The 25,189-nt window shown below is 42.5% G+C and overlaps 12 protein-coding genes across 12 annotated transcripts; 6 read left to right on the forward strand and 6 right to left on the reverse strand.

The window, feature by feature from the left end:
• Positions 1 to 60: 60 nt before the first annotated feature.
• On the reverse strand, positions 61 to 1,508 carry V1514DRAFT_328906 (uncharacterized protein; the record flags this gene model as incomplete). The annotated part of the gene is made up of 2 exons (XM_066927255.1): positions 992 to 1,508; positions 61 to 929 (listed from the first exon to the last, which is right to left on the reverse strand). Coding segments are annotated over exons 1-2 (1,003 nt in total), but the record flags the coding sequence as incomplete, so codon positions are not given.
• Positions 1,509 to 1,548: 40 nt separating this feature from the next.
• On the forward strand, positions 1,549 to 3,259 carry V1514DRAFT_328908 (nucleotide-diphospho-sugar transferase). The gene has a single exon (XM_066927256.1). It carries the CDS (start codon positions 1,932 to 1,934, stop codon positions 3,009 to 3,011), a length of 1,080 nt encoding a protein of 359 aa, XP_066784152.1. The 5' UTR covers positions 1,549 to 1,931; the 3' UTR covers positions 3,012 to 3,259.
• Positions 3,260 to 4,018: 759 nt separating this feature from the next.
• On the reverse strand, positions 4,019 to 6,464 carry V1514DRAFT_328911 (MFS transporter). The gene is given in 3 exon segments (XM_066927257.1): positions 4,019 to 4,036; positions 4,048 to 5,678; positions 5,739 to 6,464. The coding sequence occupies 2 exon segments, from the start codon at positions 6,016 to 6,018 to the stop codon at positions 4,096 to 4,098; spliced, it is 1,863 nt and encodes a 620-aa protein (XP_066784153.1). The 5' UTR covers positions 6,019 to 6,464; the 3' UTR covers positions 4,019 to 4,036; positions 4,048 to 4,095.
• Positions 6,465 to 6,981: 517 nt separating this feature from the next.
• V1514DRAFT_328916 (uncharacterized protein) lies at positions 6,982 to 8,119 on the forward strand. Its single transcript, XM_066927258.1, has one exon. The coding sequence runs from the start codon at positions 7,145 to 7,147 to the stop codon at positions 7,988 to 7,990; it is 846 nt and encodes a 281-aa protein (XP_066784154.1). The 5' UTR covers positions 6,982 to 7,144; the 3' UTR covers positions 7,991 to 8,119.
• V1514DRAFT_33113 (cytochrome b5-like heme/steroid binding domain-containing protein) lies at positions 8,059 to 8,717 on the reverse strand. Its single transcript, XM_066927626.1, has 2 exons — positions 8,498 to 8,717; positions 8,059 to 8,402 (listed from the first exon to the last, which is right to left on the reverse strand). Exons 1-2 carry the CDS (start codon positions 8,586 to 8,588, stop codon positions 8,128 to 8,130), a joined length of 366 nt encoding a protein of 121 aa, XP_066784155.1. The 5' UTR covers positions 8,589 to 8,717; the 3' UTR covers positions 8,059 to 8,127.
• A 41-nt stretch (positions 8,718 to 8,758) lies between these two features.
• V1514DRAFT_328918 (DHBP synthase RibB-like alpha/beta domain-containing protein) lies at positions 8,759 to 10,100 on the forward strand. Its single transcript, XM_066927259.1, has one exon. The coding sequence runs from the start codon at positions 8,847 to 8,849 to the stop codon at positions 10,005 to 10,007; it is 1,161 nt and encodes a 386-aa protein (XP_066784156.1). The 5' UTR covers positions 8,759 to 8,846; the 3' UTR covers positions 10,008 to 10,100.
• V1514DRAFT_347051 (3-hydroxyanthranilic acid dioxygenase) lies at positions 10,055 to 10,750 on the reverse strand (the record flags this gene model as incomplete). The annotated part of the gene is made up of 3 exons (XM_066929285.1): positions 10,055 to 10,299; positions 10,365 to 10,518; positions 10,640 to 10,750. The coding sequence occupies 3 exons, from the start codon at positions 10,748 to 10,750 to the stop codon at positions 10,055 to 10,057; spliced, it is 510 nt and encodes a 169-aa protein (XP_066784157.1).
• A 304-nt stretch (positions 10,751 to 11,054) lies between these two features.
• On the reverse strand, positions 11,055 to 12,529 carry V1514DRAFT_33311 (uncharacterized protein). The gene has a single exon (XM_066927982.1). The coding sequence runs from the start codon at positions 12,031 to 12,033 to the stop codon at positions 11,158 to 11,160; it is 876 nt and encodes a 291-aa protein (XP_066784158.1). The 5' UTR covers positions 12,034 to 12,529; the 3' UTR covers positions 11,055 to 11,157.
• Positions 12,387 to 16,301, forward strand: V1514DRAFT_33300 (Glutamate/Leucine/Phenylalanine/Valine dehydrogenase-domain-containing protein). The gene is made up of 4 exons (XM_066927954.1): positions 12,387 to 12,937; positions 13,017 to 13,078; positions 13,143 to 13,170; positions 13,364 to 16,301. The coding sequence occupies exons 1-4, from the start codon at positions 12,739 to 12,741 to the stop codon at positions 16,237 to 16,239; spliced, it is 3,165 nt and encodes a 1,054-aa protein (XP_066784159.1). The 5' UTR covers positions 12,387 to 12,738; the 3' UTR covers positions 16,240 to 16,301.
• A 342-nt stretch (positions 16,302 to 16,643) lies between these two features.
• On the forward strand, positions 16,644 to 17,961 carry V1514DRAFT_328926 (40S ribosomal protein uS8). Its single transcript, XM_066927260.1, has 3 exons — positions 16,644 to 16,698; positions 17,016 to 17,155; positions 17,504 to 17,961. The coding sequence occupies exons 2-3, from the start codon at positions 17,023 to 17,025 to the stop codon at positions 17,761 to 17,763; spliced, it is 393 nt and encodes a 130-aa protein (XP_066784160.1). The 5' UTR covers positions 16,644 to 16,698; positions 17,016 to 17,022; the 3' UTR covers positions 17,764 to 17,961.
• A 78-nt stretch (positions 17,962 to 18,039) lies between these two features.
• On the forward strand, positions 18,040 to 24,144 carry V1514DRAFT_328929 (uncharacterized protein). The gene is made up of 6 exons (XM_066927261.1): positions 18,040 to 18,442; positions 18,516 to 18,634; positions 18,694 to 20,755; positions 20,821 to 23,157; positions 23,211 to 23,358; positions 23,428 to 24,144. Exons 1-6 carry the CDS (start codon positions 18,179 to 18,181, stop codon positions 23,958 to 23,960), a joined length of 5,463 nt encoding a protein of 1,820 aa, XP_066784161.1. The 5' UTR covers positions 18,040 to 18,178; the 3' UTR covers positions 23,961 to 24,144.
• V1514DRAFT_328931 (NUDIX hydrolase domain-like protein) lies at positions 24,102 to 25,142 on the reverse strand. Its single transcript, XM_066927262.1, has 2 exons — positions 24,889 to 25,142; positions 24,102 to 24,808 (listed from the first exon to the last, which is right to left on the reverse strand). The coding sequence occupies exons 1-2, from the start codon at positions 25,091 to 25,093 to the stop codon at positions 24,138 to 24,140; spliced, it is 876 nt and encodes a 291-aa protein (XP_066784162.1). The 5' UTR covers positions 25,094 to 25,142; the 3' UTR covers positions 24,102 to 24,137.
• Between the last annotated feature and the right edge of the window lie 47 nt (positions 25,143 to 25,189).

Consider the following 25,189-nt stretch of genomic DNA (forward strand, 5'->3'; position numbering starts at 1 on the left):
CGACGCGCTCGCGCATGTGGTACAATACCCTCAATGATTGATTGATTGATTAATTCAATGTAATAATTATTATCAATATATATTACGGCACGTACAAACAAAAAAAAACAAGCAATCTCAAACGCCTCCGAAAACATAACAAAACAAAAAAATAATACAACAATTGTGTAAAAGCACAATGTCTAGAGAAATACAAATTCTCGTCACCTCAAAATCCACCATTGTTTTGGAGGATTGCTTTGTCTTCTGCTGTTCTTTGGCGGCGTCCATATCTCTCCGTTAAAAAACGATTTCTGGATTTTTTCGACTTCTCGGAATTTTCGTGCAGGTCGTGCACGTGGCAGCGGCGTCTCTGCGGTTTTCAAGGCCACCGGTTTCGTGACACCTGCATGATTATTTGCCTGCACCAGGTTAGCCTTCTTCGCATGTGTGGGCATGGGAGACGCCGTCGACCTCCGTGTCCTCTTCCGCACCGTTGCCACTGGCGTGATCACTGAAGGTTGTCTCTTCTTGACAATTCGTGTACTGCTAGATCTCGGTGGGGAAATGTGATCTAACGTGCTAAGCGGTGTACCTATGGTCTCTACTGGGCTTCGTGTTGATTCTTTCGAACTTGACGACCCAGGGAAATTTGGCGTAGCATCGAAATGTGACATTAGTAGTCCGGATGGCCGTGCCTCCGCCAGTTCTGGAATGGGTATTGATGTCGGAATTGATGATTCCTTGAGCAACGCCTTCGGAGTTCCTTGCTGAGCTATCCTGGGGGTTGGTTGACTCGGAAATGAAGGAAATGCGTTCGCATTCCGACTGCTGTTCTCGTAATTCGATGTTGTAGCGTTATGACTAAACCCAGGTGATTTAGAGAACCTTTTCGTCGAGCTTGTAGTTCTTGGCGAAGCCGGTGCGATTGTACTAGACCCTTTTACGATCTAACTTGATTAACATTCTGACATAAATACAAACTAAAACCTTTCCATGTTGATCTTCTTACTCTAGGAATAGGACTTTGAAGAAACAATTTCTGAAGCCCGACTGCAGCATCATTATCCCCAGGTCGTCGTGCGCTTGGCGCAACAAGTCGTGTGATGTTGGCGCCGGTGATGCCAGGTCGCACCGCCGATGACGGAACCGTAAATGTGGGAGGACCCATTCCCATCACGTCCTTGCCTGAAGATCTCGAATTCAGCGTATCATTATGCGCAGGCAGGCGAGGAAACGGAGATCGAAGCGACAGATCCTTTTGAAATAAATCACTAGCTGACAATTCTGGCATGACGGCCCGTACGTATTTTGAAACCTGGAATAGTCGCGTAATGGTTTCCCGCAAATTTCTTAATTGTGCTACCAATTTCTCTGGCCAATAAATAAGAAACCCATCAACATTCGCTACTCATAAGTAATGCGATGGACGACAACGACGACCTTGTCGAGATGGAAGAGGCGCGATGAACACACATTTTTCCGAAGTTGGTAAACAATGGCAACAAGCCGGGTAATTTGCAGCTAAGTGAACATCAAGGCTAAAGCAGTACGACTTGTTACAGGAGGGTATTCAACGTCTTGCTTGAAATAATATAATACAAAGAAAAAGTTACTGTATTTGGAAAAGCAAAAGTGCGGAGCTCTTGATTTTGTGGCAGCGCACGGGTCACTTGCAAACTTCACATAAACGACGTGACAAGACGACGTACGTGTTCACATCGAAATAACCAACTTGAGCGCGAAAACGCGAATTGCATGATTTATTTTATCCACGGCAATTTCAAATTGGACAGGAAACGAGTCTGGTTTGGCATAAATCCAACAGTGCTGTCGTGAATTTTGACAGTTGTTTTATATATATCTAATCTAAAAGGGGGACAGCCTTCGTGCTAAATCAGTATCTTGACTGGAACGAGATCAAGCCAACAAAGATTAAAGACAAAAAAAATATGAGTGGTGCGAGTTTAGAACAATGGATCAATGGCATCCAGGTGGCGGTTACATCACCGGTAAACGTTTTCGCTCTTGACGTCTACACTCTTGTTCCGGTCTTGGTGATCTGGTTCGGGATCTTTCTCGCCCTCCTAACAACTGCGTGCTTTAGCGTTGTACGAATGATAGCACATTTCCCCCGTGCGGTATTAAAACCAGAAGAATTTTATCAGACCGCATCAAGAGAAAACAACAGTGCCGAAAATTTTCGTCTTCCTCAAACGTCTTCTGATCCAACCGTTTTTTTAACCGTCGTCGTGCCTGCGTTTAATGAAGCTTCCAGGCTTCCCGGCATGTTGACTGAAGCCGTCAGTACTTTAAAGGCTTGGCATTTGGCGGACTCGGAAAAGACTTGGGAAATTTTGGTAGTGAATGACGGGTCGACTGATAATACAACGCCGGAGGCATTAAAAGTGGGTGCGCAAGTGTGTGATAAAAGTCACCAGCTTAAGGTTTGCACGTTGCAACAGAACAGGGGCAAAGGCGGTGCGGTCGGTCATGGAATGAGATACGCAGCTGGCAAGTACATAATATTTGCTGATGCGGATGGCGCGTCCAAGTTCTCAGACGTGAAAAGTTTATTCACCAAGTTGTCTGGAATCCAACAAGACGGCCGCGGAGTGGCTATCGGTTCAAGAGCTCACATGGTCACGTCCGACGCGGTCGTTAAACGATCATACGTTCGAAATTTTCTTATGCACAGTTTGCATACGTTGTTGTACGTGTTTGGAATCAGAACCATCCGTGACACGCAATGTGGGTTTAAAATATTTACGCGTCAAGCAGCGCGTGATATTTTCCCTTATATGCATAACGAAGGTTGGATTTTTGATGTCGAAGTATTGATCTTGGCCGAAAGAAAAAAAATTAAAATAGTGGAAGTGCCGATTTCGTGGCATGAAGTTCCCGGAAGCAAAATGGAACTGGCCCGGGATAGTATCAAAATGGCTCTTGACTTGGTTACAATCAGGTTTGCATATTTTTTTGGCATTTATAATGACGGTCGAGGCTCAAAAAAGTTTCAAAAAGTGGATTAGACTAAATAATTACTGGCACATAAAAAATAGTAACTATAGATATTAAACGTGTTTTTGAGGGTTTTATTTTTGGAGTTGTTTGATTTTTCTTGTTCATATGTTATTATAAACTCACTAACCGATAGAAAAAATAAATGCACAGTATATACTACAAATTAAAAAAATTATAGTCAACACTTGGTAGCGATACTTAGTTTTTTTTTCGGACAATATGGAACCTGTACAGGGTGCAGGCCCTCCTACTTTTTTCGGCGGATTCATCGACTCGGAGTCGCAGGGTTCGTCCACCAAAACGGACGGAGAGCTCCTTCAGAGTGCGCTTGGCAGTCTGACGTACGATGGCACAGGTGGTGCCCGCCGTCTCAACCAATTTCTAGAATCGGTGCAGATTCGGGTTACCTCTGGCGAGATGCTCTAGACGGTCGCTGGCCGGCTCCGCGATGGAGCTGCCACGTGGTTTACCACGTACCGGCAATCGTTGGGTGCGGAGATACCCTCTTGAAAAGACTTTCGTGAAGCTCTCCGGGCCGCTTTCCTGCCGCTGGACGACGCTGCCGAAACCTTTCGTCGTTTCGGGGAACTGCGTCAGATTTCCACCGTTCACCGGTACGCCGAGAAGTTCCGAGACATTCTCAGGCAGGTCAATCCGGTATTTCGGAAACCGGAGGCCACCCCGCACCTCAAGTTTTACTGGGGTTTGAAACCTGGTATCCGGGCACAGATTCCGCCACATCTGTTGACATCGTCCAGTGACATCGCTTCGTTTGACATCGTCCATTCAACAGATGGACGGAACATGTCCTTAAATAATAATCAATCACCCTAATCCCGGGTTACCCTGTCGGCTAGCAGAACCAATCAACCTGTAAGAATTTTTATAATTGTAATTTTGACATAACAATATATAAATAAGATAGCAAAAATCGAAACCGGTGCGTCATTGACAATACACCAATGTCGAAAACAAAATACTCCATATACAATAACTGACCATTCCCAAAATAAAAAAATAAAAAAACAAGACAAAAACAAGACAAAAACAAGACAAAAACAAGACAAAAACGTTTAAAGCAGTGCGCATTAATTACTTTTCTTTTGATTCAGACAAACCGTACCCGGACACTGAATTTTCAGGGACTTCGACTGATGAATTTGACATTTCTACATCTGCAGCCAATTCTGAGTTATTACTCTTAATTTGCTGAACTGAATCTGCTCCATTGAGAACGTGCATGTTATCATTCGAATCTCCTTGCCAAAATCGTTTTTTTCGATAAATAACTAAACGGGCTAACCATGGAGGGAAAAAAACGAGTAAGACACCTTTCACGCCCTTTTCATTTTCAGCAATTGGCAAGTCATTATTATCATTGGCAGTCTCCACAATTGCCCTCCATGACCATCCATCTCGCTTTTCATAATTATCAGGTAGGATTCGGTTGCTCGTTATTTTGGCCATCGCCCAGGCACCAATATTGAGAATCATGTAAGATATAATACCTGCAATCAAACCATACGCAATGGAATAAGTAAACGGCATAACGGCGATGGTCAGAAAAGCCGGAAGTGCATCACCAATGTAAGACCAATTGATTTCAGCCGCTGAAGTCATCATCATGGAACCGACAAGGACAAGGGTCGAACCGGTTGCCCATGGTGGGATGGAAGCGAATATTGGAGAGAAAAAAATGGAAATGAAAAAACAAATACCGGTTACTAAAGCAGTGATTCCTGTTTTGCCACCTTCTGAAATGCCAGCACCCGATTCAATAAACGCAGTAACCGGAGGACTTCCAAACAATGACCCAATAACAATGCCACCAGCGTCTACGAGATAAGCAACAGCCGAACCTTCAAAGTCACCAGTACGACGATCAACCGCGCCACAAAAATTTGCCATTGAATATAGCGTGCCGGTGGTATCGAGAATGTCGACATATAAAAACGTGACCAAGGCCAACCAAAAATTACCACTGCCGCCAGGAATGGAAGAAAGATCCCATTCCTGAACGGTCAAAATTTTTTCAATCTTATGAAACGCAACCACTTTTTTAAAAAATTCAAACCGGTCAGTACCGGCCTCGTCATAAGGGAAATACGTCACGTCAGTAGTTCTCGGCCATGAGATGATCGACACTAGAGCAATACCAGCGATAATGGCGCCCTTGACCTTGTACAGCATTAAAAAAGCAGACAAAAATCCGCCACAAAATATGCCGAGCCACATGGTCTTTGAGGTCATTTTTTTGGTGTCGCACTGGTCGGCTGTATAACTGGAATCGCAACCGTAAAGGTCAACAGGAGTGCTTGTAGAACCGGTGATTACTCCGAGACCGGCTGAGCCATAAAGACCAATGATGGTCAGGTATAGGCCAATACCTGCGCCAGTGGCAAGCTTGATGGATCGAGGAATGGCACGGGCAAGCCATTGCCTGATACCAAGAAGAGAAAGGCCGATAAAGATCCAGCCTTCAACAAAGACGGCAGTAAGAGCAAGCCGGTAAGGAACAATGCCGGAACCATGATAGCCCACGACTTGGTACGCAAAGTAGGCGTTTAAGCCCATGCCAGGAGCAAGACCAAGAGGCATGTTGGCAAACAGGCCCATGCAGAAAGTGGTAAGAGAAGCAACCGCTGCCGTGCCAGTGACAAGGTCACGTTTAACGACTGCAAAACGTTAGCATAAGAAAAAATAAAACAAGTAAGCAAAGGGGCCAGAGGCTATACCTTGAACGCAAGCCATGTATTCAGCATCATTATCACACAACGGGTCGTCATTCGTACCCTGACAGACACAGGTGCCACCAGAATCTGATGCAATGCTGGCATTAACAGAGATGATGTATGCCATGGCGAAAAAAGTAGCCAGGCCAGCCCTGATCTCAGTGGTAAACCGGGAACCGAGCCGTTCACGCTTTGATCCAGAACCTTCAAGCCGAAACCATTTTCCAAAAAACGAGCGCGCGACTCGGTCGTTTAACATATGTAACCTGTCCGCGATAACCATGGTATATACTGTATATATAGCACCAGAGTAACTATTGAGTAATAGAGGACTCTTATATATATAGCAAAAGTCTGGGGGAACAACGGTCAAAAAAAAGAACGTACGGGCGGTTGTGGCCTTCTATTTATCGCAAGTATGGGAAACCCCGGCAAGATACGAAAATCAAACCGGAAATCCGAATAATGTCTTGGAATGAAGAAGCCCAAAAAAATTTCATTTGATAATGATTATACGTAGGTTGAAAAAAAAAAAAAAAAAAGAAGTCAAAATCTTATTTACAGTTTGTGTATATATAAACATTGTGCAATTCCACCTTTTAACAATGACCCAATGGGCGCCAGATTCGCCGTCCGAGATTGTCGCAAAAAGCAGTTAAAATAAAACTCGGAGTTGGTATTGGTATTTTTCAAAGATAAGAACTACATTATTAGTAGCTTATACATGCGCAGATATTTCTTGAAAATACGTTTTACATGCAACCATAACTTCCAACACATCGAATAGTCAATTACACGGACATGACCGCCAATAACCTTAAAATTTGTAACGCCTGCTTTAACGCCACCTACAAAGAAGGCTGCATAGAGCTTGAAAAACAGCAGGGATCTTAAAAATCCAATGTTTAGAAAGTGTAAATAATATATTTTTTAAAATCCATACAAAAAAAACAAAGCCGAGTGGTTTGGGTCGGTTGTGTCGAAATTCAGCGACAGGTATCGAAGAAGAGCCTTTGTGTTGTTATAACAATACAAATGGGCTTCATCAAAACTTAGTTTAACCTCAATTAGAGTTGCGCTAAACTCTAAATAAAAAAAGAAAAAACAGCGCCGCACACGCGTGCTGTAATAACTTAGTAATCAAATATTTCTAATCACGTGAAGCTAGGAATGACAAGGCGCCGCCAACGCGTGTCCCGGACTCTGCCGCGATTGGCCCAACCAAGGCCTAGCGGCCAATAGAACATGGCGACGAGCGCACACGACCGACGTAGTCATGCGTCGCCTCGGCCGTGTCAGTTATCAGATAAATATCCTGCTTTTGCTCCTGTCCTGCGATTTGTTTTTTTTTTTTTAATACCCGTCGTAAGATATATAAGATACCCTCGCTGCAATTGGAGAGAAGCATCATGTCCGTCTCGCCATCAGCCGTGCCAGCTTCTCCGGCCTGCCTCATAACGCCTCCGCCATCGACTGATATTCTGCCAAAAGATCCACAATGCACTGACATTACTGTTTTTTTTCTTCCGCCTGGCGTGAGCTCACCCCACGTTGCTGCGTCTTCTACCGCGAAGACGTCCGGCAAGACCCGCGAACGCAAGCTGGGGCCTAATAATAAGCTCCCTCCTCCTCCGGTTAGATCTCGCAAGATTATTCAAATGCAGCCTGTGTTTCTCAAGCCAGCTGGCGAAGGCATAGCCAAGGATCAGCAACCGTCGGCCCGGAAACGCTCGGCTGCGGCGTCGGCCAATCGCAAAACCGCCCGCAAGATTGCTCATTCGGCTATTGAACGCCGGCGAAGATCTAAAATGAATGAAGAGTTTGATGCGCTCAAGTTGTTAGTGCCGGCCTGCAAGGTTGCGTTGGAAACTCAAGGCGAAGCATCACTTCACAAGCTTGGCATACTTCAGGCCACTGTCGAATATCTTAGATATCTTGAAACCTGCGTTGTTGACTTGCAATCTAAATTGAACACCGTACCTAATGAGCTCAAAATAGACTTTGATTTGACTCCGCCGCTATCGTCTGTTGACCAGTGCGTCAATGAATTCGACCAAGACGAAGATGATGAAGATGACCAAGAATCGCATGAATCAAGTTTTGCGACATATGACATGCAGGACATTGAAGAAGAAGGTAAAGAAGTCAGTCGAACATTGTTAATGCTCAGGCAAGTCAACGACTCTTCTGTCTCGAGCATTTCCTGCCAACCTGCTGGTCGCGCGGGTCTTAGGGTATCTGACTTGCTAGGATAATTGTCGTTTTATTTTTTTTTTGGTAGATTTAATTTTTGATAAGTGGAGTTTACTTCAAGAGATTTTTTTTTGGGATATATTACACGGTGTTTGAAGTTGCAATATAAAATATATAATCGTATGATTTGGCATGCATTTCATATTTTTGATGTAGTCACAACTTTACCCACAACGTTATATCTTTGACTGAAATACGAAAACCAGTCATTCAGAACCGTGAGTTCGCCTTCTCCAAGGCCGGTAATGTCGGCCACAGCCTCTTCTAACTTGAGACTGCTTTTCGCCAATCCTCTGGATCCATCTTTGCCCGCAAACACGTTATATGATCCTCCTGGTCCATACACTTTAGCTTGACGACTCACGTCAAACACGGTCCCGTTAACCGCCACATAGATCAACGGATTGCTCACTCCTATACTCTCGATTCCTCCCCGCACACCATGGAATTCAAATCAGAAGTGAACTTTTACATTTTATATCTGCTTTTACCAAAAAAAAAACACGCACCGTCATACTTGCTTAATTCCTCCAGCGTAAACAGAGTATTTTTTGGTGGATCAAGCGTTATTGGCTCTTTGGGGGCAAACCGGGGCGCCATTGTTCGTCGTCTTGATTATATATCGTCGACAATGTCGTCGATTCAATGCAGTTCAATCAATGTCAAGTTCATGTAATACTTTGTAAATTACAAGGGGCTTGTGTCGGTGCGGCTCAAATAATCTGTTATGGTTTAATGGTTGACTGTTTGAAGTATTAATTCCATGTTGAAACATCAATCACAATCCCATACAACGGCTGGTCGCCGGTCTTTTCTTGCATAACGGCCACCAGATTAGTTTCAAAATTTCTAGCCGCGATGGCTTCTTTCACCAAGACCAAAGTTCTACCGGTTTTGGTTCGCGACATTGAGTTTCCTCCATCTGCCGTGCAACCCATCATCCCCGAGTTGTCAGCCACCTATCAAAACATTTTGGCCGCATCAGAAATTTTAAGGTCTCATACCGCCCCGGTAGCATTTCCAACCGAGACAGTGTACGGTCTTGGTGCGTCTGCATTACATTCGACCGCTGTCAGGCAGGTTTTTAATGTCAAGAACCGGCCGTCAGATAATCCGTTGATTGTTCACATCTCATCGGTCGAGCAACTTTCACGAGTTCTGCACACCGAAATCCCAGAAATTTATGACCCACTGATTGCTCAATTCTGGCCTGGCCCGTTGACGATTATTTTGCCTTTGCCGCCGTTAAATGCAGATGGCACGCCGGTGTTAAGTCCGGCATGCACGCCGGGTCAGCAAACGTTTGGCGTGCGAATACCGGCTCACAAGGTCGCTCGAGCCTTGATTGCCATATCTGATACTCCACTCGCTGCACCATCAGCTAATGCATCAACACGACCGAGTCCGACATCAGCAGCACACGTTTTGCATGACTTGGATGGCAGGATCCCCATTATCTTGGACGGTGGTGAATCCAACGTTGGAGTCGAGAGCACGGTTGTTGACGGCACCGTGACTCCGCCGGCGATTTTGCGGCCCGGTGGTGTAAGTGCGGAAGATATCAAACGTGTTGGCGGGGAATTATGGAAAAACGTTGTCGTGGGCAAGGCAACTGCTGGCAAAGATGAAGCCGTGCGGACGCCGGGCATGAAGTATCGGCATTATTCGCCGACAGCAAAAGTTATAGTATTTTTGGGATCACATGATGGCAGCACGATCGAAGCAGACGTGGACGAGTACATTAAGGAGAACGATTTGATCGTGGCTAACATTGCAGTTTTGACCGCAGCTGAATTTAATATCAACAAATGGTCATCAAGTTTCCAGGATCGAATTAAAACCGTATTTAAATTAGGAGTTTCAAGTGAAGAAGTAGCCAGGAACTTGTTTAAAGGATTGCGAGAAGTGGATGAGCATGATGTTGATTTAATTATAGCCGAGGGAATATCTGAACATGACCAAGGAGCTGCAGTTATGAACAGGCTTCGCAAAGCAGCGTCGCGTGTATATCAAAAATGAGAATTTTTAAGTAAAGACATATAGATTTTTTTTTTTTTTGGACTTATTTATTTGACGTCACATATGGTTCCGCATTTCTTGCACGTTCGTAATTCAATGTCATCAGTAAATTTCAGAACCGCATCTTTAATCTGCGTGCCCAGATCCGTGCAGTGAAATCCGTCCTCGTGAACGACTTCCTTACAAGTTTGGCAATACCATCGTAATCTATCCACGGACTCCTTTGGACGAAGTTGTTCAACCACAATGCCGACCGTATCTGAAAACCGAACCGGATTATGAGGAACATTTTCTGTCAAAGAGGTAAGCATTTATAAAAAACATATATATATATATAATATAAAAGCATTTTCATACCAGGAAGTAAAAACATGTCGCCTTCGTGTATATGCACATCCTTGAATTTGCCTTCGTCCACGATTTTGAGCAACATGCTTCCCTTATATTGATAAAACCATTCCGGAGTCTCATTGATATGATAGTCGGTTCTTTTATTCGGACCCCCCACTACCTAAACCACAATTGTATTAGAATATTCCTGTTTTAAAAACTCATAAATTACACAATGGCCTTTTTTCTCTAAACAAGCTGTTCCATTATTTTTTTTTTTTTTTTTTTGGTTTGCCGCATACCATGACAGTGTAGCCACCACGGTACACGCAATAGTTGTTGATCGGCGGCTTCAACAAATGTGAATTGCGCGCCAGCCAACGAGGTAGATTGAGAGGTGGTAAAACGCCCATTACTAATTAATATGATACCGTAGACAAATGATCTTTTTTTTTTTTTTTAGGTATCCAAATCGAAGGCTCTGAGCGTGTTCTGGGGTTCTTGGTGTTGAATAAATTGATAAATAGTAAATCGTATGATTAAAATTGCAGTCCGCGTTCCCCACATTCTCTACACGACGACTTTAATTAGAAATGTATCATTTACTTAACAAATAAAAATGTATCATTTGATCATACAATTATACATATACAATTCAAGGCTTATAAAAAGGTAAGATCAAAGCCAACTAAGTACAGTAACTAAGCTTATACACTAGCCCCCCCCCCAAAAAAAAAAAAAAAAAAAATAAACCAATAAACCAATAAACCAATAAACCAATAAACCAATAAACCAAAAAATCATTAGAAAATTCTTGTTACTAATCACGTATTTCTTTTAGTTTCTGTTCCCCCCGAGCTGGAACCGTTATTTCAGGCTTGAGCTCCTGGAATGGAGAGTTTAAAGGCATTGGAAAGTATGAATTTGTTAAAACTAACGTCGGAGTATACCCATCAGGTCGCGTTAAATACCGTATCGGTCCAGAACTTGCGTTTCGCAAGATCGGACTGGCAACCGGACTATTATGGTTCGTTTCGGTTATCGAGAAAGAAGTAATTAATTCCAAAATCTTTCGCTTAATCTCGGCAAGTGAGATTGAATTATCAAGGCTTGCATGCTCCTCTTTTCTGGCAAGTTTTAAAGCCGTTTTTGCCATTCTGTGAAGTAAAGCTGGCGGCGGAGATAGCCCAGCAAATGGTGCAACGGTGGGATCAGACAAATGATAATCAATCGCCAGCTTAATAATTCTGTCGGTAGAAGACGACCAGGACGCATGCCGCGACCTAACCGTGTTGCTGCTATCTTCGGGAGTATCTGGTTCGAAACTGTCTTGTCCAGGGGAAGAGCATGCCGACTGTGATGTGTCTTCATCGGCAAGTACAGGAGGGCTGGGTCCTATGGGAGTCATGGGAGGATATTTGTTCTTTGGCGGTCTTGAAGATCCGGGCGAACCTGACGAGAGAGGTGCAGTGGATGGAGAAGACAAGTTTGAGGAAAGCATAGAACGAACAGGCAAACGCAAAATGACCCGCTGTGATTTTCGCTGTTGTTGTAAACCAGGGGTTTTAAGAAGAGGTGCGGAAATTAACTGGTGAGAATCAGCAGTGGCAGTGGCAGCAGCAGTGGCAGCAGCAGAAAGGAGCGGGGATGGTGGAGGAAGCACGATATCCGGCGGACGTAAACCTCTCGACTTCATGGCGTACAGACACACAAATTGACGGGCGAAGTGCAAGCAATCACCTGCTACTTAGTCTATATCTATTGTAATGGTAATTGCAGGACTACGACAAAATGTAAAGGCAAGGAACGTAATGATTGACCTTAATTGATCAACGAAGCCAGGGGGTGATGAAGAGGTGGCCAAAGCTTTCTGCGCGACAACGTCACAAAAATAGCAATGGCATATATTATATAGTACCACTTACGAACATGACTCAAGTGCTAACTCGGACTTGTATTAACCATTTACGCTGGTACAGAAACAGACATCAGCAATCATGGATTAATTTAAAACATGTCAAATTGCCATCGTGACTGAACGAATGAATGGGTCAGGGGAATTGAATGCCCCAGTTTTGATTCTGCTCTGCCGCCAAGATCGGATCGGGGCAGGCATGCGTTTTACTACTTGTAGAAGGCTAAGCACGGTAAATCGCAGCAATCTAGTTCAAATACGGCAACTCCCAATGACCCCACTTGAGGATGGGCGTCTTAAAGGCCAAGGCCAAGCCTAGGTTGGCTCTGTATATAAACACACGCAAGTCAGCCTGGATTCGATCAATAAAAAAGAACATCCTACTGCGGTTATAAATAGTAATTTGATTTGATCTCATCGACATATATATCATTTTTCTCTCTTTTCGTCCCTTCTTTTCGTTTTATCATCTATTGAGAATCAAAAATGTCTTCAGTAGCTGCACATTTACTGCCACTCACTCCTGATTACAGAGGCACCCCGTCTCCTCGGCCGACGCATTTGTCGGTACCTGGCATCTTGCTGCACCTGCAAAATGGTGGTTTTGATCAACGTCGCGTGGTCCAAAAAGATCCTTTCTATGTGGCCAAGCCATTTGCTGATAAAGAAACACAAATGGAAGCAGGTATGGTTTATTTTGTTTATTTGTTTTACTAAATTACGCTTGGTAAATACAGGTTACTCAACTAGATATTTTTTTTTAGTAATGGATGAGCTGGATCATCGTGGGTTTATTCCTGATTCGCTGATCCCCCAGGAGACCAGAGTATGTGTTATTTATTACTATTATTACCTTCTTAATAAGTTCACTAACCAATTTAATAACCAAGTGGTTTTATAACTCTTTGGGCATCGATGGTAAGCTGTTTTGTTCTATTTTTTTTGTTTCTTTCTTCTGTTGGGCGTAAACGAGCAGTACCGGCCACCCCCGTAGCAAACTTCCTGGATGGGGAACCGGGCGGTCAAAGCACATGCCACCAAAATAGCCAGCCGCATATGCAGCCACAACACCCGTTTCTGAGTTGCATCATCACTAACTTTGCTTGAATAGATCAATTTTTCGCTACCGAAACCGTGCCCAATATTGCTGATCTTATTTTATCAATATACGGTGCCAAGATTGCTGCATTCTCACGACGAGATCGCAAACTTGAATTACGCCTTGACCGAGAAGAGAAAGACCGGGCGATCTATATCGACACTAGCGTTCCCGGGGTCACCAACCTTTCCGGTCCCAAATACGAAGAACGAATCGATGAAAAATATCTCAATGGCTCATTCGGTACAAAAGCATATCGAGTCGAGACTTTCCGGTCGCTTTCTCCGACCGTAGACGATGTTACCAAGGCGTACCCTGAACAGCTAAGATGCTATTTTATTTATAAATGCGATTTCCCGCAAGGTGCGGTCGCAACTGACGAGACCGATATGAAGAAAATTTCCGACAAGTTATTTTACGAAAAGGCTTCGGAAAATACAAAGTCTATATATCAGTCTGTGATTAATCAAGTGAGTAAATCCACGTCCGGTCCTGCGATTGAAATGTTGGAGGTCGAAGGCACCAACGAGCGCCGACTCGTCATTGCCTACCATCAGCGCTCATCAAGTAATTATTTTTCTGCAGTGTCAGACTTATATCATTACTATGGTCTTACATCGACTCGCAAATATGTTGAGCAATTTGCGAACGGAATTACTGTCATGTGCATCTATTTATCACCGTGTCCTAGTTCATCACGCTATCCTCCAATCGAGCACTCGATTCACCAGGTTATCAAGGAAGCGTCATTATTATACTGCTTGCCCAATAACGTCTATCAACCATTGTTTTCGCAAGGTGAATTAAGCTTGCAGGAATCAATTTATGCTCATTGCGTCATGATCTTTGTGACCCATTTTCTCAACAGGCTCGGTCCTGAATACAAGTCATTACTGAACATACTCAACAACGGTTCTTCTGCTCACCAAGAAGTGCTTGGAAAAATTAAACGGCGTCTTCGTCTTGAAACGTTTACGAAGGACTACATCTTTGACATTATTTCAAACCAGCTCGAATTGGTTCATCAGTTTTATTTATCATTCGCCAGTACTCATTACGTTCAAGCAGTAGGTGAGGGTATTGATTACTTGCCTACTCTTTCATATCAACGATTGAAAGCAAGTAGCGTTTTGACTGATGAGGAACTTACAAAGTTGGTCCGCCGTAATGCTGCAAATGACCATCAAGTTTTAGTCATGGACGCGTTCCATCTGTTCAACAAACATGTTCTTAAGACGAATTTTTATACTCCGTCCAAAGTTGCATTGTCATTTCGTTTAGACCCTTCTTTCCTTCCTGCAATTGAATATCCTCAACCGCTTTATGGCATGTTTTTGATTATTGGTCAAGAATTCAGAGGGTTTCATCTTCGGTTCCGTGACATTGCACGCGGCGGCATCAGAATAGTCAAATCGAGATCATTAGAAGCCTATAATTTTAACGCACGAAGCGTGTTTGATGAAAATTATAACCTTGCAAATACTCAACAGCGGAAAAATAAGGACATCCCCGAAGGTGGATCTAAGGGCGTCGTACTTCTTGACTTTGAACATCAAGATAAGGCCAGGATCGCGTTTCAAAAGTATATTGACTCGATTTTGGATTTATTACTTCCCAACCAGACTTCGGGAGTTAAGAGTCAGGTGGTAGACTTGTATAAAAAGGAGGAGATCCTTTTCATGGGACCCGATGAGAACACTGCCGGACTAGTTGACTGGGCAACTATTCATGCCAGGGAGCGTGGTGCGCCATGGTGGAAGTCATTTTTTACCGGCAAGAGTCCTGCATTAGGTGGCATTCCTCATGATGAATACGGCATGACTAGTTTGTCTGTGAGACAATATGTTTTGGGCATATACCGCAAGCTAGGAATCGAAAGTTCCGAAGTTAGAAAATTACAGACCGGTGGTCCTGATGGAGATTTGGGGTCTAATGAGATTTTACTGTCCAACGAAAAGTATGTAGCAATCGTGGATGGTTCCGGTGTTTTGAACGATCCTAATGGTATCAATCGCTCTGAGTTGGTCCGACTTGCGAGGGCCCGCAAGATGATTTCAGAATTCGATGCTTCCAAATTATCGAAGAATGGATATAAGGTATTGGTAGAAGACAAAGATGTCAAGCTGCCATCCGGAGAGGTTGTTGAAAATGGAATTACTTTCCGTAATACTTTCCATCTGAGGACCGGATCTGAAAACATTTCACTGTTTGTTCCATGTGGAGGTCGTCCAGAAGCTATCGATATTAACAATGTGTCAAATTTAATTGTTGATGGGAAATCTACTATCCCATATATAGTGGAAGGCGCAAATTTGTTCATTACGCAGGAAGCCAAGCTGAAGCTCGAGGCTGCTGGCGCAATCGTGTATAAAGATGCGAGTGCTAACAAAGGTGGCGTGACTTCGTCTTCACTTGAAGTTCTTGCATCTCTTGCATTTGACGATGAGAGTTTTTACAAAAACATGTGTCTCGTGGACGGGCACGTTCCTGAGTTTTATAAGGCATACGTCAAGCAGGTTCAGAGCATTATCGAGGAGAACGCTCGACTTGAATTTGAAGCCATATGGCGTGAAGCGGAGAAGACAGGCAAACCACGGTCTATTATTTCAGATGAACTTTCCAATGCAATTAATAACCTGACAGAAGAATTACAGAGTTCAAGTTTATGGGACGACGTTGCATTTCGAAACCAGATTTTAAAAGAAGCGCTTCCTAGCTTGTTGCAAAGCCAAATAGGACTGGAAACCATTCTTGAACGTGTCCCTCATGCGTACATGAAGGCAATTTTCGGTTCGTACCTGGCCGGCCGGTTTGTGTACGACCATGGGGTTAACCCTGGGCATTTCGTATTTTTTGAGTACATGATCAACAAGCGCAGCCAAATTTGAATAAAAAAATTTATATATATATATATATAATGAATAATTTTATTTTTCAGACGGTTTTTTAAGGGGAAAAAAAAAAGAGAAAAGAAAAGAAAAAAAAAAGAAATTCAATAACTCCGTTTGATTTCATTTAATACGACAGACCGAATGCCGCGTTGATCTGGTTGTGATTTCGGAGCTTTCATGCAAATTATATTGTTTTTGTTTCATGGATTTAATAAATAAACTGTCAATGTTCGCTGTGCCGGGAATGTAAGAATAAAGTTTAAATGTTTTGAAATGCTGTAGGGCACCGTGTCTAGGGTTATGAGTTGCACGCTACCGGCCGCTGTGACTGCGAAAATGAAGGCACGGTGGCACGCCGGCCCATTCGCACGCCCAATTGAGAACTTTCCATCTTGATTGTAGTCCTTACGGCAAGTCAACACTCGGCAACAAAACAACCAAAAAAAATAACAAAAGGTATGTTGATGATGATGATGCACGGGTGATCCATACAAAAGAGAGAGCAGATGGCAGGTTTTATTTTGGGCAAAGGAAATAAAGAGTCTGAGTGTGAAGTTCGGTTTTGATGTCAATAAGAATTGAATCGCGAGATCCTTTTACAATAATAGCCTCTGCACCTCTTTGAAAAGAAGATACGTGCAGAATGGCGGTGGAATGACACGTTCTTTGAATCCTTTGCTGCTATCGAAAAAGACTTTTTCATCTGAGCTTATTCTTTTCGCAAAGGACACTCATTGAGCAACGACTGTGGTACTAATATTTCATGCAAATAGTTTTAAAATGACTCGTGCATCAGTTCTCAACGACGCTCTTAACGCCATCAACAACGCCGAGAAGACTGGCAAGAGACAGGTTCTCATCAGACCTTCTAGCAAGGTCATTGTCAAGTTCTTGTCCGTCATTCAGAAGCATGGTATGTGTTACTCCTTTAATTAGTCTCAAAAAATATGGTTTTTCCTTGCCCAAAGCGATGTTGGAAAGAAAAGTACAACCGCAAATTTACAATTTGATTTAAAAAAAATAACCCTCCGGATAATAACTGGGCGAATTGTTTTGTTCTCTTTCTGTCTCTTTTCGCCTTTTAATGTTCCGGGATATGGAAGACATTTTGTCATGAAGAGATGATCTTACACGCTGACATGTTTATAATAATCGATTTTGTTTTTTTGCGTTTACTTCTCTCCCACATCCTTACTGCAGAATACATGGACTACTTGACGTATATCGTTAAACCCGTTTCTAATTTTTTTTTTGTTTTTAGGTTACATTGGTGAATTTGAGGAAGTCGATGACCACAGATCTGGCAAGATCGTTGTTCAGCTTAACGGAAGATTGAACAAGACCGGTGTCATTTCTCCACGGTTCAACGTTCGCGTTGGCGAGATTGAGAAGTGGGTCACCAACCTTCTCCCATCTAGACAGTTCGGTTTCATCATCCTGACCACCTCTGCTGGCATTCTTGACCACGAAGAGGCTCGAAGAAAGCACGTTGCCGGCAAGGTTTTGGGTTTTGTCTATTAAACATGTATCATTCTTATAATAATTATTTTGGGTGGGAATAAAAAGCGATCTTTGTATGTTATGGAATGTAAAAAAAAGTATTGTTGCTCATCTCATTTTGATAATTATTCGTTCTAGTCATCATTCAATTGCAGTAGGATGTCTGAATGTATATATTTTTAAATTAAAGTGTAATGCAATTTGCATAGTTCTTGCCGCTACTAAAAAAGTAACTGGACCAAGTTGGGAGTTTAAAAAAATCAGGGGGAACTTCATGATTTCGCGATTCTGATTTCAAAAAAATTTCTTGCACCTTAAATTAAGTACTGCCTGCAGTCGTGTAAGATTTCGACAAACTATTGTCCAAATTTTTTTTTCTTTTGAATTTAAATATTATATTTTGGTAGTATTTTTAAAAAAGGAAGATTTGGAAAACATGGCGTCGTCTTTGGCACATCAGTTGTCAAATATCAAGGCCAAGGCTGCGACGGTGTCGTCCCTGGACCGAAAGAAAAGACAAAAATCTCATGCCGTGTCGTTAATTTATGAGCCCAAGATTGCGGTAACTCAAGATTTTGATACGATATTTTTCACATCATTAGAAGCTTTGCGAGAGTTGCAAACGATCGATCCAAGGTTTCAAGCGTTTGAGAAGAGTTTGTTTTCGGAGACCAGCATCTCGGTTGACAGATTTATTCAGGTATGAAATTTTAAAAATTTGCATGCCTGCGTCAAGTTGTATTAGATATTTGTTTTTAACTATATTGAAACAGACGAAAGAGCAAAATGCTGCCATTGACAAGGCGGTTGAAAGTTTCCTGGCATTGATTGCTCCCCGAATTTTGCTTCAACCCGCAGTGGTAGCCTTGGAGTGGCTTGTGAGGAGATTCAAGTATGAAAAACTAATTAGGATTGTTTTGCGTTTGATAATGTTTTAACCTGATAATCTAGGATCAATGAACTCAACTCCGAGTTACTCATTTTAACTTTCTTGCCATACTACAGTCATCCAATTTTTCTTCGCATTCTGGACATTATCCAGTTCCCGCTGCCGAAACTTTTCTCGTTTTTGTCAAATACAAAGTCTGCTAGCCAGTTACCTCCAAAGAATTTAATCATTCGTGCATTATCTCGTGATGCCGAATTGTTTGCCTTAATCTCTGAGCACGTTGTCTCACTTATTAACTCGCATCGGGAATGGCATACGCTTCTTTCGTTTTGGAGTTCCATAACAATTTCGATTATATTGGCACTTAAGGAATCCAACACGTCAGAAGAAGTTATCGCCGAACGAGTCCTGCCTCATGTGTCTGCCACCATCACAGCGCGCAAATCACCCGAAACCCAGACCGTGACGTACATGATTTTAATCATTCTTGTTTCGCAATGCAGGCTTGGTGATGAGATTCTTGATGCAATCTCTAGCAGTATTGCCTTGAATTGGACGACCAAGTCAATCAAAAGCGGATTGGCTGCCTTAACACAAGCTATTCAATTCAAGGAAATTCCTGATGGAGAGTACACTGCTCTTGATAAATCGATTTGGAAATCTGTTGATCGTATCGAAAATATTGAACATGAATTGGCTGAAATTGCAGAGAAAGTAAAGATTGACAAGTTCTTGGTTCGGTATTCACTGGCATTAATCCAAAACAGGCCCGAAAACGTGGAGATTGTGTTTTCGTTTCTTAAACAATCAGTACTTTTAACTTCTCAGAAACTTTTCATTGCAAAAGCGGTTTTGAGTTATGCTGCCACGGAACAAAATATCGAACCGACCGCGCAGGCAAAGTTTGGTGACGTACTCAGTCAAGCTATCGAAGATCCTGAACAAAAAGACATTCTTCTTGAAGCAATCAAAGCATTGGATCTTGATATTGATGAAGTGGAATTGAAATTGCAAACCACTCTTAGACCGGCACAACAAGAGACTGCCAAGGATTCTGCCATGGCAATTGACTCAGAGCCTCAAATTGTTACGTTTGAAGACCGTGTTAGCAAAACGCCGGCGTCAAAGAGTATTTCATTTTTGGATGCATCTTCTACTGATGAGTTTTTACCGTTGGTTGAGATTTATCTTCAAGGGTTATCAGAAAAGCGTGATTTGCTGGCCCATTTCATTAAGAATAACAATTTTTTTCCTGAAACTGGCTTGGCTATTACATTTCTTGCCAGATTGTGGATTGGTGCGTACCCGGTGTTAGCAAGAATATCATCTTTAAACTTGTTACGTATTATTCTGCAAACTTTCCCAGAAACCGTTGACCTGCAAGCCGTTATTGTGTATCTAATCATTGCACTATCTGATTCATCAGACAAGGTGCGAAACCTTGCCAGCGAGCTTTGCAGTCTAATTTTGGACCGCTATAACAAATCGACAAAATATACCGAAATCTGGGGGCTGGAATCATTGTATGGCAATGGTGAGGCTACGGACGAACTAAAATGGCTTGGCACTAAAGACGTGAAGGCACTTTTAATTGAAGTTGTTATTCCGCGGTTGGAAGAAGCAGTACTGGACAAGGATTTTATGGGCAGGACTATTGCTCACGCAGTTGATACTAGTATCAAAAGCGCAGATAAAAAGAAGAAAGAAAACAACTTCAAATCTTCAGTATTAGCCTTTATTGCAAGCCATATTAATTGCACTCCGTTTTTCAGAGTAAAATCCCCACTTCTTGCGATTATTGTCCAGGCTCAAAAGACGCCGGTTTCGTTATCGACTTTGTTGTCTCCTTTACTTACCACATGGACCAAAAATAGGCCAGCCAATATCAAAAATCTTAATGCAGAAAAGATTCGACTTGAATCGTTTGAACGATCACTTACCAAGGCTGTTTTTGCTGGTGACAAGCAAGACGGCATCGGTTTCCTTGAAAACGCAATTAAGAGTGATATTCCTGGCTTATCGGACCACGCGGCTGAACGGGTTGTCGAAACATGGGCATCTTGGAAATCGACCGTGCATCTTGATATTATTAAAATTCTTCTTGACCTGGCGCTTAATGAAACTGTAAGTTTTATAGTTTGGACATTCAAAAAAAAAAATTACAGTTAGATTGCTAATCTTATCCACAGGCCAAGTTCTCAGCCATTGAAATTTTGAACCAGCTTTCAATCTCTACGGATATATTTTTGGTATTGTTAAATGAATCTAAATTAGTTGCGAATGATGGCGCCCCATTGCCAACCAAGAGGCGCAGAAGAAGTAGCGCTTCTCAACATCAACAATCGGGACAAGCTCTACAAGAGATCAACAAGAGTTTACAGAAGCTCACGCTGGTTTTAGAGTTATTGGAAAAGAACAAGCCTGAGGTTCACATCGAATTGCTTAAAAATTTGTTTACTATTTTGGGTGACTTGTTACTTATCAAGAACGATAGCTCCTTGCCTGTTCAATATACTCAACAAGTTTTGATTGAATGCATGCTTCCCATTATCCGAAAGATGAATAAATCTCAATTAGATCATAACGCTGCCAGGGTTGATATTGTTGTGAATTGTATCCGGTCATCGACATCACCACAAGTTCAGAACAGGCTACTTCTGTTAGTGTCAGCCTTAGCCGAGCTCTCGCCCGAGCTAGTATTGCACAGTGTCATGCCAATTTTTACATTTATGGGTGCAAATACGATTCGTCAAGATGATGAATTTTCAGCTCATGTTATTCAACAAACCATTGCTCAAGTTGTTCCTGCTTTGGCTCATTCTACTACCGCATCAAAGAATGCGTCTGGCATTGTCGAGTTGTTGTTATCTTTTGTCAATGCGTTCGCTCATATTCCGTATCATCGACGGGTTAAGTTATTCACTACTTTAGTTCAAACCCTTGGTGCTAATGAGAGCTTGTACTTGATTCTTCGGCTGCTTGGAAAATGCCATTGGGATGCCACGTCTCGAGGTAAACAAGCAGATGCGGAAGGCTTGAATGACTTTTTGGATAGTTTTTTCAAATCGTTTACCATAGAAGAACGTTTGACTTCGCTTCAGAAGTACATCGAACAAGTGAATGAGATCCCATTTTCCGTGGCTGGTATTGCTGAATCGAAAACTTACACCGATGACTTGCTAGGACTGGCACCTGAAAAGCTGGTGATACTAAAGGTTCACTTATTGGAATTTATTGACAATACTATTAATAAGCCTTTACTGCGATCTCAAATTGCTGATATATTCCGGGGACAAATTGAAGAATATGAAGAAAGTTCGATCGAACGGCTAAGAACAACTTTTGCCTCTATTGTTGAAAATCTGCTTTCGATTATCGATTCAACTACGGACGAGGATAAATTGTCGTTCCAAGTTGCAGCCTACAGCACTCTTGATTCCGTGTTGAAATTATTACCTATTCAAGATTTCGTCACAGTTTTGAGCAGGCTTATCTCGAACCGGGACAATGTCGTGATTGTAAAACGGTCATTTATTGTTTTACGATCCAAGTTTGAAACCGATGCTAAGCCGACCGATGTCATTGCTAAAAATTCTGCGGTCAAAATTTTACCAATTGTTGGTAAGGCCGTGGTGGACTTTAGTCAAACCAATTCTGAGATTGCAAAACTTGGATTGCAAAGCATCGACACGCTCGCCATCAAGTTTGGCGTGGTAGAACCAGATGCGTTTTCTAGTGACATTATTGAACTTGCTCTCGGGGATTCTGGTATTCAGAGCAAGGACAATGAGATTGTCGTTGCCGGATTGGTGACCTTGAGTACATTAACGACCGCGCTGGGCGCAAGATTATTGGCATTCCTTCCAAGACTAGTTCCTGCGGTTCTTGACATTTTGGATTCCACCATACAGAGCGGTAATGAATTGAGTGCCATTGCTGTTTTCACTTTGATTGATTCGTTGATCAAGAGGATTCCAAACTTTATGAACAGCTACCTCGTGAAGATCTTTGGCTTGGTGTTTGCATCCGTGACAACTAACAAGACAGAGACCGCATTTGAAGATGCCACATCGGTCGCCGACGCGCGTGCGGTCGTACTGGATAACATTGTGAATAAGATACAGACTAAGCCGTTGTTGGCAGCTTTGATATCAAGTTGGGACGATGTAACCGCAAATTGGGATTACGAACAGATCAAGCTTTACATCAAGACCGTGGCCAGTGCCATCGAACGAGGAACAAGGAAGGCAATCATGACAGATGCTTCCAAATTATTTGATTTTTTACTTGTTGCGTTTAATTCTAGAAATGTTTCAAACGATTTGACTGTTATTGATGATGTCGAAAATGATGTTATCGAGATTGGTATTCAAATTGTTTTGAAATTGAACGACAAGGTGTTCAGGCCACTCTTTGTTAAAGTTGCCAAATGGGCTGCTGATGACGCAGTTGAAAATGGTTTACAACGGCGAAACCGAACATTTGTACTTTTCAAGTTTTCCGAAAAGTTGTTCAAGAGCCTTAAGGTATGGATTAAAATATTTTTTTTTCAAGATTATTATTCTAACGATTGTGGTAGTCTATTGTCACTAGTTACTTTACCTACCTCGTTGAACCGGCAGCAGAATTTTTAGAAAAGACAGTGACCAAAAAGGAAAGCCTTGATACGCAGTTATGGTCCGTCATTCTTGGTAGTTTGGTGGCCGGATTTTCCAACGATCAAGAAGGTATGCGATTTTGCAATTAACTTATACATTGTTGTGGTTTTTTTTTTTTGGCTAACAAGACAAAAACAGAGTTCTGGCAAACACCGATTAGATTTGACCGAATTTCTGGTCCGCTCCTTGCACAATTAGCGCTAGGAGTGCGATCTACGGATTTGCTTCAACAAGCAATTGTGGCACTGGCCGTTTCCTGCTCATCTGAAGAACACTATAAGGTCATTAACAAGGAAATTCTTAATTACATGAAAGATTTGGATGATGATGACGAAGAAGAAGAAGATGATGATGATGAAATGGATGTTGACTCTGATACAGAGCAAGAAGGTGACAAAGCAGTCAATCTCGATGCTAAGCGCGTTGCCAAGATTGCCAGATCCAATACTGGCCGGAGCGCATCAGATGTCAAGATTTCTGCTGTTAAAACTCTCAAGGCGATCTATGAACGTCTTGGAGAAGAATGGCTTAGCATGCTCCCGCAATTGGTTCCGATCGTGGCAGAGTTATTAGAAGATGATGACGAAACGGTTGAGACCGAGGTCAGACGTGACCTGGTACCTGTTATTGAAGGTGTTTTGGGTGAGAGCTTGGATAGGTATTTAAATTAATGTAGTATGATGGGCAGGAGGAGTCAGCATAAAACCAAGTCTCGTGTGTATTTTCCAAACAAAAAAAAAAAAAAAGTTTCTTTTGTGCTTGTATACTTTGTAATTATTTTTTTTTTTTTTGTTATTGTTTTTTCATTTAAATTTATATATGTCAAGTTTACTTATATTTTATCTAATCTATAAACATGATAATAGTTCTTTATCAAAAAAATCATTAAACCGGGTCTTGAGATCTTGTTTTGTTCTATTTGGACCGAGCATGCCTGCTTCAATCATTTTGGTAATTAGTAACTCGTCGCCGTCCTTTTTGGAATATTCCATCTCAGGTTCACGACCGTATCCAAGCCTTGCCACGTCCACGAGCACTCTTGCCGTTAAGCCCCATACGGTAAATGCTTTCAACTTGTCAAACGAAGAAGCAACATTGTTATTATTCACGAATCTGGCTGGAATAATGTCGTCCTGTGATTTATTTACCGTAAACCGATGCTGCCGCCATTGCAATCCGTACCAATCCACCCATTGCCCGTCATACCATCCTTTATCATTATGCAAAAACCGTTCGAACGGGCCACTGAATACGGCACCGACTTCAACATTGGCTTCGTTCTCGTCAATCTGTAACAGGTCACGCAAGTTGATGCCAGAATGATCACTGGCGTCGGCATGGCGCACGAACGCAACGCATGGCCGGACGCACAAGAAATTGCGGGCCAGGTGAGTAGGCATGGATGCAAGTTCTTCAATTACATATTTCTTGCTGCCGAAAACACGTGGCAGGCCGATTTCCTCTTCAGCTTCGCGCCTGGCTACTGCGAATTCGGTTTCGGTCTCAAAATCAGCCTTGCCTATATTGTTAACGTGTTATGAATACCTACGATTCGTTGTGGATTTTTAAATAGGTGAATTAAAAAAAGGATTTAGCTACCTCCGGGAAAAGCAACGTGACCTGAAAATGAGCTTAGCAATGCGCCTCTCATGGTCAAAACGATTCTGAGACCACCACCGGCATCAGGGAAGAGAAGAACCAGGACTGCAGCTCGACGGGACAGCGGCAACGAGTTCCATACCGATGGTCCAGGTTTATACTGGCGTAATCTCTGTAGGCACTGTGTTGATACCTTGGATAGCATATATATGTTAATTTGGGCCTGGCTTCGGGTCTTGTTTCCAGCAAAGTTTTGGGAACTTCTGGTCGCACTTACCCCGCATACTTGAAACAATGACTA

The sequence above is a fragment of the Lipomyces japonicus genome, assembly GCF_038497905.1.
Source record: "Lipomyces japonicus strain CBS 7319 unplaced genomic scaffold V1514scaffold_13, whole genome shotgun sequence".
Taxonomy (NCBI): domain Eukaryota; kingdom Fungi; phylum Ascomycota; class Lipomycetes; order Lipomycetales; family Lipomycetaceae; genus Lipomyces; species Lipomyces japonicus.

Excerpts from the sequence above, each read along its gene's own strand:
- V1514DRAFT_328911 (XM_066927257.1), bottom strand. The coding sequence starts at position 6,018 with ATGGTTATCGCGGACAGGTTACATATGTTAAACGACCGAGTCGCGCGC. Across the intron at positions 5,679-5,738 it reads ATACATGGCTTGCGTTCAAG|TCGTTAAACGTGACCTTGTC; the intron begins GTATAGCCTCTG and ends AACGTTTTGCAG.
- V1514DRAFT_328918 (XM_066927259.1), top strand. The coding sequence starts at position 8,847 with ATGGCTTCTTTCACCAAGACCAAAGTTCTACCGGTTTTGGTTCGCGAC.
- V1514DRAFT_33113 (XM_066927626.1), bottom strand. The coding sequence starts at position 8,588 with ATGGCGCCCCGGTTTGCCCCCAAAGAGCCAATAACGCTTGATCCACCA. Across the intron at positions 8,403-8,497 it reads GGAATTAAGCAAGTATGACG|GAGTGAGCAATCCGTTGATC; the intron begins GTGCGTGTTTTT and ends TCGAGAGTATAG.
- V1514DRAFT_33311 (XM_066927982.1), bottom strand. The coding sequence starts at position 12,033 with ATGAAGTCGAGAGGTTTACGTCCGCCGGATATCGTGCTTCCTCCACCA.
- V1514DRAFT_328916 (XM_066927258.1), top strand. The coding sequence starts at position 7,145 with ATGTCCGTCTCGCCATCAGCCGTGCCAGCTTCTCCGGCCTGCCTCATA.
- V1514DRAFT_328926 (XM_066927260.1), top strand. The coding sequence starts at position 17,023 with ATGACTCGTGCATCAGTTCTCAACGACGCTCTTAACGCCATCAACAAC. Across the intron at positions 17,156-17,503 it reads GTCCGTCATTCAGAAGCATG|GTTACATTGGTGAATTTGAG; the intron begins GTATGTGTTACT and ends TTTTGTTTTTAG.
- V1514DRAFT_328908 (XM_066927256.1), top strand. The coding sequence starts at position 1,932 with ATGAGTGGTGCGAGTTTAGAACAATGGATCAATGGCATCCAGGTGGCG.
- V1514DRAFT_328929 (XM_066927261.1), top strand. The coding sequence starts at position 18,179 with ATGGCGTCGTCTTTGGCACATCAGTTGTCAAATATCAAGGCCAAGGCT. Across the intron at positions 18,443-18,515 it reads CGGTTGACAGATTTATTCAG|ACGAAAGAGCAAAATGCTGC; the intron begins GTATGAAATTTT and ends ATATTGAAACAG. Across the intron at positions 23,158-23,210 it reads AGTTGTTCAAGAGCCTTAAG|TCTATTGTCACTAGTTACTT; the intron begins GTATGGATTAAA and ends CGATTGTGGTAG.
- V1514DRAFT_33300 (XM_066927954.1), top strand. The coding sequence starts at position 12,739 with ATGTCTTCAGTAGCTGCACATTTACTGCCACTCACTCCTGATTACAGA. Across the intron at positions 12,938-13,016 it reads AGAAACACAAATGGAAGCAG|TAATGGATGAGCTGGATCAT; the intron begins GTATGGTTTATT and ends ATTTTTTTTTAG. Across the intron at positions 13,079-13,142 it reads TGATCCCCCAGGAGACCAGA|TGGTTTTATAACTCTTTGGG; the intron begins GTATGTGTTATT and ends TTAATAACCAAG.
- V1514DRAFT_328931 (XM_066927262.1), bottom strand. The coding sequence starts at position 25,093 with ATGCTATCCAAGGTATCAACACAGTGCCTACAGAGATTACGCCAGTAT. Across the intron at positions 24,809-24,888 it reads TCACGTTGCTTTTCCCGGAG|GCAAGGCTGATTTTGAGACC; the intron begins GTAGCTAAATCC and ends TTAACAATATAG.